Source organism: Heliconius melpomene, chromosome 7 (genome assembly GCF_056956725.1).
Source record: "Heliconius melpomene rosina isolate 202511_hmr_F chromosome 7, ASM5695672v1, whole genome shotgun sequence".
NCBI classification, from domain to species: Eukaryota; Metazoa; Arthropoda; class Insecta; order Lepidoptera; family Nymphalidae; genus Heliconius; species Heliconius melpomene.
Window position 1 is genome coordinate 9,074,768 of NC_140395.1, and position 11,288 is coordinate 9,086,055.

The following is an 11,288-nucleotide window of genomic DNA, read 5'->3' on the forward strand; positions in this document are numbered from 1 at the left end:
CATCGATGTTCTTCCTTCGAGACTTCCATAAATCCAGATATTTGTTTGTTTACCTTTTCTCTCATGGCTCCGTGAATAGGGTATAAGTAGTAAAAAATTAGCAGTAAACATTTTTTTTTATAACTATCAGTGTAAATTGTCAGTTGTCATTATCGAGTTTTGGCTATTAAGTAACTAGTGACTTCTGTCAAAGGTTCTTCATGTGTGAACAAAACGATTCAACATTTGCGAATAAAAGAAAATTGCCTATAAAATCATGACAAGTAGAGCACATTACAAAAATACTCGAATGAATTACAAATTTCAAGATGACTTACCGGATGCAAAAGGTACCAAACCCATCAGGGAGGCAGCGTCAATATTAGAAATTCTTATACTTATGATAGTGCACATTTGTAAGAAAATATTGTTCTTTGACACCAGTTTAAAAATAGCTGTTTATTTAGGTGCTCTCTTTTTACTGTCTCTAATTGCAGATGTATTGACTTTCCCAAAAAGTTATTTTTCTAGAAGTGACAACATATTTAATCAATATTTTGTAAAAATTGGATGGTTTTGGACTTTATTTTTGTCAGTGCCTTATGTTCTTCTGACTTCTTATACGACATGTTGTGGCAAAAGAAAACTTATTTTAACTGCCCATTTACTAAGGCTGTTGATTGCTACTGTGTTTTGGTACACATGGACAACAGTGTTTAATATAATAGAAATGAAATATGGGAAGTGTAATTCAAGAATTTTTAATGACAAGGTTGAATGTCTTAAAAATGGACATTTTTGGAATGGCTTTGACATATCTGGACATTGCTTTATTTTAATTTATTCAAGTCTAGTTTTAATTGAGGAAGCCAGAGCAATTAATGGATGGGAGAGAATCAGAGACTATATACGAGATGAAAAATACTCAAGGAGCTTAAATGACAAATCACCTAGTGTTAACCCTCTAAGAAATATCAATACAGAGGAATTAAATGTTCTTAAGACATCTTATGAGAAATTTACACCATATGTAAGAGCATTTCTAATAGCTATAGCTTTTCTTCAATTGTTATGGGATGTTATGCTAGTATCAACTATACTATACTACCACATTATGGTTGAAAAATTTATCAGTGGGATTGTAGCAATATTGACATGGTATGTGACTTATAGGGTATGGTATACAATACCAAATGTTCTACCAAATTTACCAGGGCAAGGTGTTTTTAAGTATAATATAGAAAAAATAAATAATTCTACTATACCTCAAAGAAAGAGATCTGTTATTAGTAATGGCAAACATTTTATGGGAATGCCTATACACAAAGGTCCAGATCTAGGTGAATCTGCAGATGACACAAAATAAGTTTTAAATGGTAAATTTAGTTCTCAATAATAAACTATTTATTTTCTGTTAAGATTTTTAAATTGTTATGGTTATGTTAAGTATATGTACAAAATATTTTTTACCTTAGGTTTTTTATTGTTTTTTTTCTTTATTAGCAAGTTTAAGTAACTTTAGACAGTGCTTGTGTGTAAGGTGTTTTCTCCTTAATTATCTTTGATGCCTTATGGTTATTGCAAATAAATGGTATAATGGTACTTTAATATTTATTCTTGTTTGTTTTCACAAAACTCCTACAGAAATTATACATAAGTTATATAAATATTGCAATGCAAAGTTTTCAATAGTTTACTTATGAATTTTAAATATTTTTACACGATTTTGTGGACATTATGACTCTTGCCATTCTAATTTCATTTTATTGTCCGTTCCTCCAAATCTATTTGTATTTCAGCAATCTTCTCATAATAAGATCTTTGAATTTCGTAATTAATACAAGTTTTAAATGAAATTCTTGAATTACATTATTTTTTTGTGCATGTGTCATTGAAGACTAGTTATTAATAATTTAAAAAACTAAAAAAATGCTTTACACATTATCACGAATGTAATGAGCATAAACTCGATATGTTTACGAGTAGACAGTCCAAAGTTCCATCAGCTATCTTCCAATTTCATCATCAGACCATCATGATCGTACCATTATTGTACTATCACCTATCTACAAAATATTCAAGGCTGTCGTGCCGCAGACGCTCAAGCGTGCGACTGTGAACGCGACGGTTACGGGTTCGATTCCCACATGAGGGAACGAAATAAACGAGTAGCGTTGAGTTCCGCCATTCAACACGCAATGCCTTTAGAATTCGGCGAAAAATGAGGGACAGAAGCAGAAGTGTCTTGATGGGGACGGAGCGTCTTTAATGCCAGTCCAGTATAACATTGTGCTGAGACCGGAGCTAGGGAGACTTCGGCATTGCATTGCTTCAATAATGTTTGCGGAGGCAGGAGAAGATTATTTTTACGCAAACATGCGTAAGCGGGTCGCTTTTGTAATAAATAGATTTAAAAATAGCATTTTCCTCAGCAGATTAGCATATAAAATGGAAAGTGGAATGCCCCTGGAGGCACTGGGAATACTATAACACAGGTTAATCAAATATGTGCTAAAAAAGATATATGAAGCTAAAGTCTGAAATAAAGTTTATTATTATTAATACTAGGGCCAGTAGGTATTTATAAATGCGTATTTATATAAAGAAAGCCAACATAAGTAATTGATAAATTAGGAATTTAGATAAATACCATCTTCTAAGTCTACATATACCAAATTATTCAATAATATGTCGGTAATAAGAATTTGAAAAGTATTTATAGCTAGGTAAGTATATCATATTATTAAATAGCATTAATTGTTTATGCCGAATATGGATTATTTAAGAATATGGTTCTATTTAAATTAATATTAGTATTATTCAATGTCATTTTTAAATATTAATATATTTATAATACCTACACGTTATCGGTTATCAATAAAAAACTTTTGAATTAAGCACTCTGATGCTCAAAACTATGACAATCGTAATATACTTACTTATCTAAGCATTTTATCCTTAACACATAATTTTAAATTATGCAAAATATGTTAATTTTTCAATAGCTTGTAATGCAAGGTTAAGCTGACACGATTAAAATTCTATTTACAAGGTAAATGACGTTGCGTTAATAATAACAGTTAAGTGTAAGGTTTTGACTTTTCAGACACCTAAGTATGTAAAAATATTTGATGTCTCACTCTCTCTTTTCTGTTTAGGTATATAATATTGGGTATTTTACATTCGATGAAAAGTAGAAAGTATTTATTTTCTATGGAAAATGGTAAAAGCAAACTCGTGTGTATTTAAAATGGTTTACTAATTTTAAACAGCCTAATATAATATTGTCGATTATGTTACCTATAAAATAGATGTTTATGTACTTTACAATTATAATCACTCATTTATCTACTATACATCATATTCGATAAACATAAATATTAATAATACTGATTTTGAAAATACTGAACTTCAATAACTCACTTCTTTTTGTAATTTCGCATAATTTGTAACCTTCTGTATTGCTTTTTCAAATTTGCATGAAATAGCAATATATCATATACATGTATTCCATACATTATTATGAAAAAGTATAAAAGAAGGAAGTGATGGAGAAAATAATGAGAAAAAAGAAAGTAATTAAAATGATTTAAGCATAATATTCGACAAAATATCACAGTGTACGTATAATAAACCGCAACACTCACGACATTTCAAACAAACATCAGCTAATAATAGATTTGTTATTTATTTGAGGAATATGAGAGTTTTAAAAAATAAGCTTTTTGAATATGTATGCTATTCCCAAAACTACTCCTACAGACACTGCACCCGCAGCTCCCACGTATACAGGGGGCTGTGAAGTAATAATCATTTTCAAATGGACCGGTAAATTAGGTATAGTTTTCTTAAATGAATCCCGTTGTTTTACTCGTGTAAAATAGTTCTCTATATAAGGCCTTTTGCCCCCCGTCCAAAATCTCTCTTCTAATCCAAGTTCCCATAAGCGTTGAAGTAAAACAGCCAAGTTGATATCTGCTATGCTAAATTTCTCGCAACATAGCCAATTATCTGTAAATATAAAAATTATATTAACATAATTTAAATTAGAACACAATGTATTTAAATAAATTGTTGAAAAACATAAGGTGTTTTAACATAATGTCACATGTTGTCTTCTGTCTTGATTCTTTTGCTTACCCTGCTATACCCGGAATACAGAGAGAAGCTTAAAAATATATTACGTTTTAATTACCTTCACTTTGCTCTTTGAGTTGTGTTTCCACCTTTTCAAGTACTTCATCTACAATATTCAAAACTTTTAAGTATTCTTCTTCATTACTGAGTATTTCATGTTTTCGATCCTGAATTTCAGCTTTATATAATAATACATTCTCAGCATGAGGATGTTCTTCGGCTAACTTTCGTAAATTTTTTGAACTACTCAAATCGCCATCTTAAAACATAGCAATAATATTAATTATCTCATAACTTCATACCTACATAATTCACATAATCTTTAATATTTATATTATACTAGCGGACGCGCGCAGCTTCGCTTGCGTAATTAGGGGTGAATTCTAATAAACCACGAAACATGTGTTCAATGAAATATTTTTAAGAGTCTAAATTTCAAATTTTATTAAAATCGGTGGCGATTTAAAGATTTTTCCATACAAACTTTCAACCCCTTATTTGCACCCTTAGGGGGTGAATTCTAGAAAACCATGAAACATGTGTTCAATTAAATACTTTTAAGAGTCTGAATTTCAAATTTTATAAAAATTGGTGCCGATTTAAAGAAAATTCTATACAAACTTTCAACCCCTTATTTGCAACCTTAGGGGGAGAATTCTAGAAAACCTTGAAACATGTGTTCAATTAAATACTTTTAAAAACCTAAATTTTAAATTTTATAAAAATCGGTGCCGATTTAATTTTTTTTCCATACAACCTCTTAACCCCTATTTAACCCCTTTAGGGTTAAAATTTTTCAAAATCCCTTCTTAGTGGATGTCCAGATTACGAAAGTAAACATCTGTCCAAATCTCACGTTTCTACGTACAGCAGTTACGGCTGTGCGTGCGTCTTACCTCAGTCAGTGAGGACAAGTCCTTTTATATATATATATAGATTAAGTGAAAAGTATCTATGGATTTATGGATGTAAATAATATTATTGACCGATATCCAATGTCTATAGAAGTTATTAGTTAATAATAATTATTAATTATGATTTAAATTAATTGATTTCGTCGATGATAAAATTATTTCTACAAGTACATTTCGAAAGTTTATAAAATTGTTTGCAATGTACAATTTTTTTGAAAATTGAAAGCTGCCTTTAAATATAAAAACTTTATTTTTGATTCTCATATCGGATTCTGTGGCATAATCAAATTTCAAATCGAAAAATGTTTCTATTTATAAATACCACAATTTTTTTTCTTACTTTTTAATATTAAGTAATGTCTAAATACTTGTACCACCCAAAAACACGTAAAACCACCCAAAAAAAATTTTATTCGGGAGGCATTGTTGAATGGCGGAACTCAACGCCGCGCTTTGCTTCGTAAGCAGAGCAAAGAAATGAAAATATTAAATATATTTCCTAAAGTTGGAATCGAACCCCCAACCAGTTACCGTTACAGTAGCATGCTTGTTGCCCTGTAGCACAACTGGCCTCTAAGTAATAGGTATATTATTCTAATATATTAAATAAGAAAATATTTTTGATTTCTTTTTATTTAGATTAATTCCAATCTAATTGTATCCTACAAATTCTTGAAAATATGTTAAATCAAATACTCTACATTACTACCATATAAAATTACTTTTTAATACTTCTCGGACTGGCAAAACAAATGGAAGTTTTGGACTTCCACTAAGATGTGGGTGACAAAATGATCCAATTGTTATTAAACCAGCAGGCAAGGCATCTATTAAATCTCTGAACCTATTTACAGTTAATATTACTTTGCTATCCAGTGACACATCCAGTAGTGGTGTAGTTTCTGTAAATATAAAAATTAGAGGCCAGTCATGGCACAGTGGCACAATGTGACTGTAAAAGTGAAAAGTAGTGGCTTTGTTTGCCACTCAAGGAAATGATAAATTTAAATCAGCTTCATGTTGTATCACACACACAGCAGGGTAGGCAGAGGGAATCTAGTGTTGACACTCCGTTCCCCACTTTCTGCCGAATTCTGGAGGCATTGCGTGTTGAGTGGTAGAGCTGAATGCCACACACTGACAACTGAGCGAAGAAATGGAAATATAAACATAAACTTCATCAAGTGGAGAAGTGAAATATTTATTTGACCGGAAATGATAAATTTAAGATTTTTAGTTTTGAAGTGGAACTCCTTGTGGTGCTTCATCTTCTTACCAGAGTAAGGAAATGAAAATATTTGATTTCCCTTGCAAGAATCAAATCAACAACAGCACATACCTTGATTTAGGTGAAGCTCTAGATAGTCTAGTATTCTGGTAGAATCGGGTATGATTAAATTATTCACTTTAAGTACTGGAATTTCGCCCCGAGGGTTTATTTCAAGAAACCAAGAAGAATATTGCTCTCCTTTAGTAATATCTATTACTAAAGGTTCGAATTCTATATTCTTTTCGTATAATGCCATCAGAACCTGAAAGTAGTAATGAATTTTAAATAACTTTTAAAAGAAAAGAATTTAAAAAATATAATAACAATAATAAGATATAAAGTTGTTACGGCCTTACCTTTTGGGAATAGAAACTGTAATAATTACAATATAAAAAAATATTACTTTTAAGTCCATTACTTATAGGACTGTAATTTATTTTAGGAATCTGAAATTTATCTAAATATTTCTGTATATGATGCATTTTTAAAAAAAACCTTGATTATAAAAGGTCTATGACACTTTCAGGCTTTATACAATATAAAATGGAAATTTATTATGTCTCTATTACCATTTAATAAGAATTTAAACAACTACAAAACAAAGTGAGCAAACTTTTAATTTTCGCAACTTGTTCAAAACAAATACTACCAACATTGAAATAATAAAATCAGGTGATAATGATAAAAACTTTAACGTCATTGGCGACATAAATTATATACGTAGGTACCGTACATAACATGAGAACGGACTACCGTACGCCTACATTGTATAATTATTTGTCAGTATATGTTATATAGAAAATACTGTAAAGTGGATTAACCGGACTAATTGTTCTCTCGATCTATAAAGCAAAGCTAGTTTTGTGCATATGTAGTATAAAATTGCTATATGTCTATTAACAGCAACATGTACATATGAACGAAAATCGACGTTTATTAAGAAATTATTAACATTTTCCAACATACGATTTATACACATATATACGTACATATAATTATTATCTTACCTTTCATTGTAGCAGGTTGTATAAAATAATAATCGCGTAATCGCGAATCCGGATAATTAAGGTTCTACTGTAATATATTTATAAAACCGATAGCCATATGTTTAGTTTTATTTCACAAAATACAATCGTTACAAAGCACAAGCCGATAGCATATTTGTGGTGTATTATTTACTCTATTCACCCCATATAGAGTCTATTTCTCTGTTGAGAATGTATCCTGACATATACCCCGACCCGACGTACTTTATATTTCAAAATCAAATCAAATCAGCTTCACGCTGTACCACGCACTCAGCCATACAAGGTAGGCAGAAGGAACGTAGTGGTAAACTCCGTTTCCAACTTACCACCGAATTTTTGAGGCATTGCGTGTTGAGTGGCGGACGTCAACGCCACGCTTTGCCTTGACACCAGAGCGAAGAACAGAAAATATAAATTCAAATAAATATTTCATTTCCTCGAGTGGGAATTGAACCCACAACCCGTTGCATTTACATTCACATATTTGTACTCCTGCACCACAAAAATAATTTACTAACGAGTATCATTGTATATTAAGATATAAAATACATCCCTGGTTTTATGTCTATTCACCACGTAATTTCTATTAGCGTGCTTTACCGATAATTGAAATATAACGAATATAAACAATCTACAATATAATTAGCTAATATAATAAGCCTTTTTTTAACTAAAAAAATTATATTTATTTATCATAAATTCATATATTTATATTTTTTTACTCTGTTCTCTTTTTTAATCTATCATCACTTGCAAAGTTGCAACTGCAAGGCGTACAGTAATAATGGCAGATTAGTATTTTAGCTCAATATTATTCAATTAAAGTGTTTATATAAAATATATTCAATTTATATATACATACAAAATCCATATTTTGCTTCTTTAAACAATATCCTTGAGAATTGAGGAATGGTCAATACTTTCCTATAAGTAAATAATTCTTTGTTTGTTAAAAATGGAGATTTCAAACAATACCGACGCTGTCAATCTCGGCGTTGGTGAGGTCGAAGCGGAGATTGGAGAAGAACTAAAGCAATTAGAGGAAGGAAAAGTGTATGATACTCGTAGTGAAGTATCAAGCTCATCTTCAAGTGAATCGAGCACACCAAGTATTAGCTCCGTTAGTACAAATAAATCTAAAGAAAAACGTGCAAATCGCAAACGTACTAAATCTAATAGCCATTCACCAACACAAACTAAACGTCGTTGTATTAAATCGACCAGTACAAAAATAAAAACATATGATTATATGACAAAATTGAATTACTTATTCAGGGATACTCGATTTTTTCTTATAAAATCAAATAATGCGGAAAATATCACATTATCCAAAGCCAAAGGTGTATGGTCAACTTTACCACAAAATGAAGCAAATTTAAACCAGGCATATAGAGAGTCAAGAAACGTTTTATTGATTTTTTCAGTTAAGGAAAGTGGTAAATTTGCTGGATTTGCAAGACTAGGAAGTGAATCTCGTAGAGATGTTCCATCAATATCATGGGTCTTACCTCCTGGACTTTCAGCAAAAGTATTAGACGGAGTTTTTAAAGTTGATTGGATATGTAGAAAAGAATTATCATTTAGCAGTACACTTCATTTATATAATCCATGGAATGAAGGTAAACCAGTAAAAATTGGTAGAGATGGGCAAGAAATAGAACCTAAAGTTGCAGAAGAGTTGTGTAGATTATTTCCTGAAGATGAAGGAATTGAAATGACACCAATATTAAGAAAATCTAAAGAAGCATCTAAAAAAGCTTACTTGAAAAGTGGTGGTAGCTATAGAACATATAGAGCCCCTTTGTCTGGTAGAGGAACCAATTACAGAAATCGACTAAATTCATCATCCAGAAGTAGAAGAAAGAACTTCTTATCTCCAAGAAACCGTTTAGGATCTTCATTTAAAAGAAGATCTCCTTCACCATATATGAGGGAAAGGCTGCCATCTTGGTTTAATAGAACAAGAGAAAGCTATAACAATAGTGGATCAGCTGCAGCAGAGGCCTACTTAGCAGAATATATGCGATCTATGCACCACCAATTGCCACCTTTACCTTATGTACCACCTCCTGGATTCAGTGGTGCTGTTGCTACCTATGATGGATTGCCTCCTCCTCCGCCTCCTCCCCCACCAAGATATTATGATTTGGGTGACTATCCTCGTTCCGTACTTGTGTATGATAAGAGATCTTATGAGCGCTCAGTTGATGAATTCCTATGGAGAACATCTGATCGATCCCATGGCCGCAGCCGTGAACGTGAATCACATAGATCGTATAGGGATCGTCGATAAAACTTGTTGTACCACCGATGTATTACTTAATTTGTAAGGCTAATAAAAAATTGTGTATGAACTTCGAACTTTATTGATCTTTGTAAGTGTAGTGAAAAACTTTTTAGATGAGAACTTTCAGGAGTTTGTTGTGGATGGACAGTTTTATAAATCAGTATTAATATTTTCAAAAGACATTTCAAATCAATTATTGAAGTGTGTTGGGGTGAAAGTGATTAAGGGTAATTAAGTGCAATTAAAACCAGAAAAGACTGACATAGATATGTAGGTTACATACTTCAGTGATAATTTATTTATTTTAGAGTAATTTACTGCCATTTAATCAACTAATAACCTAATGTTAGTAAAACAAAACTGAATTACTATATTTTATGTGCATTAATACATAGTTAAATTTTATATTTAAAAGAAGACTTTCCAAAAAATCTTGGGGCTGTGTATATCTGTGATATTTTTGTTTTGATTGATTATAAAGAACCATAATTTGAGTAAAATTTCTATATACTTTGTAAAATTTGTTCAAGTACCAGTTATATATCCTTTAGTTAATGATTGTTACTACCCTATTGTATGTGGGATACGGCTTGAAGCTAATTAATAATGGTTATCTTATCTAATTATCCACATTATACTGACTATATTTGACATGAAATTAATAAATTTCTCTTTTGAAATTTTATGTTAAGCATTTGCCTAAGTCAGCATGTTCACATTATATATTATCAATTAATAATATTGATTAAAATATGACACCAATCCATTTGGCTCTATCAGACAAATGGCTTACTTGTCCTGTATATGGTCCAATTTCACTCTTAATAATGTTTATTGTTACTTGTGATTAAAAAATCATGAGGTTTCACAATTTATAATAGAATTCCTATTTTTTTTTTCAGCTTCACACTGTACCCTGCACACAGCACGGTAGGCAGAGGGAACCTAATGTTAAGACACTCCGCAGAATTCTGGTGTCGAGGAAACGTGCGGCATTAAGTTACGTCACTTGCAATATACGCAATGCCTCCAGAATTAGGTGGAAAATGGATAACAGACTTAACACTAGATACCCTCTGCCTATCCTGCTGCGTGCGGGATACAGCATGAAGCTGATTTTTTTTTAATGATAATGGTTTATCTTTTGAGATTATTTTGTTATCTATATATACAGGATGGAATTGTCAGCACTACTTTAAATGGAACGACAGTTATAACTACTTTATAAAAGCTTAATATAATTCAGAAAAAAGTTAATTGCCAAGAATGAAAAAGTTATTTTTTCAAACAAAATAAACAATAAAATTATCATTTTAATAAAACGCTATTTGTAAAGTATAACAAAAACACGCACACACCTGTCAAAGCGGCATCGTCGTACACGTGCGTCACACGAAATACAGGTATGGATAAAAATCGTGAAATGGAAAAAAAAATGCTATGTCCAGTTTTAGCAAAAGGAGCGCTGCCTCTTCTACCTGTATAAAAGGAGATGTTCCCACAGGCTGAGGTAAGACGCACGCACAATCGTAAACGCTGATGGTAGTAACGGGAAATTTGGACTGATCTCTATTTTCGTAATGTGGAGTAAGGGATTTTGAAAAATTTTTATCCTAAAGGGATAAAAAGGTAAAAGGTGAAATAGGTGTTGAAAGTTTGTATGGATATACATT

The 11,288-nt window shown here is 31.3% G+C and overlaps 3 protein-coding genes across 4 annotated transcripts; 2 read left to right on the forward strand and 1 right to left on the reverse strand.

Moving 5' to 3' along the window:
• The first annotated feature begins 1 nt into the window (after nucleotide 1).
• Nucleotides 2–1,589, forward strand: Fitm (acyl-coenzyme A diphosphatase Fitm). Its single transcript, XM_085188332.1, has one exon. It carries the CDS (start codon nucleotides 257–259, stop codon nucleotides 1,343–1,345), a length of 1,089 nt encoding a protein of 362 aa, XP_085044458.1. The 5' UTR covers nucleotides 2–256; the 3' UTR covers nucleotides 1,346–1,589.
• A 1,632-nt stretch (nucleotides 1,590–3,221) lies between these two features.
• Nucleotides 3,222–7,642, reverse strand: Gdap1 (ganglioside induced differentiation associated protein 1). Of its 2 annotated transcripts, none has more exons than XM_085188334.1 (5): nucleotides 7,308–7,642; nucleotides 6,370–6,562; nucleotides 5,753–5,932; nucleotides 4,175–4,375; nucleotides 3,222–3,990 (listed from the first exon to the last, which is right to left on the reverse strand). In XM_085188334.1, exons 2-5 carry the CDS (start codon nucleotides 6,554–6,556, stop codon nucleotides 3,689–3,691), a joined length of 870 nt encoding a protein of 289 aa, XP_085044460.1. In that variant the 5' UTR covers nucleotides 6,557–6,562; nucleotides 7,308–7,642; the 3' UTR covers nucleotides 3,222–3,688. The 2 variants fall into 2 exon arrangements, with proteins under 2 accessions (XP_085044460.1, XP_085044459.1); XM_085188333.1 differs by lacking the exon at nucleotides 7,308–7,642 and adding an exon at nucleotides 6,657–7,046.
• A 439-nt stretch (nucleotides 7,643–8,081) lies between these two features.
• On the forward strand, nucleotides 8,082–9,682 carry Ythdc1 (YTH domain containing 1). The gene has a single exon (XM_085188331.1). It carries the CDS (start codon nucleotides 8,284–8,286, stop codon nucleotides 9,619–9,621), a length of 1,338 nt encoding a protein of 445 aa, XP_085044457.1. The 5' UTR covers nucleotides 8,082–8,283; the 3' UTR covers nucleotides 9,622–9,682.
• Nucleotides 9,683–11,288: the final 1,606 nt, after the last annotated feature.

What these genes read in the sequence shown, in the direction of transcription:
- Fitm (XM_085188332.1), top strand. Translation starts at nt 257, where the DNA reads ATGACAAGTAGAGCACATTACAAAAATACTCGAATGAATTACAAATTT.
- Gdap1 (XM_085188333.1), bottom strand. Translation starts at nt 6,782, where the DNA reads ATGCATCATATACAGAAATATTTAGATAAATTTCAGATTCCTAAAATA. An exon ending in AGAGCTTCACCTAAATCAAG is followed by an intron (nt 5,933 to 6,369) that starts GTATGTGCTGTT and finishes TTATATTTACAG; the next exon opens with AAACTACACCACTACTGGAT. An exon ending in ACTCAAAGAGCAAAGTGAAG is followed by an intron (nt 3,991 to 4,174) that starts GTAATTAAAACG and finishes TTATATTTACAG; the next exon opens with ATAATTGGCTATGTTGCGAG.
- Ythdc1 (XM_085188331.1), top strand. Translation starts at nt 8,284, where the DNA reads ATGGAGATTTCAAACAATACCGACGCTGTCAATCTCGGCGTTGGTGAG.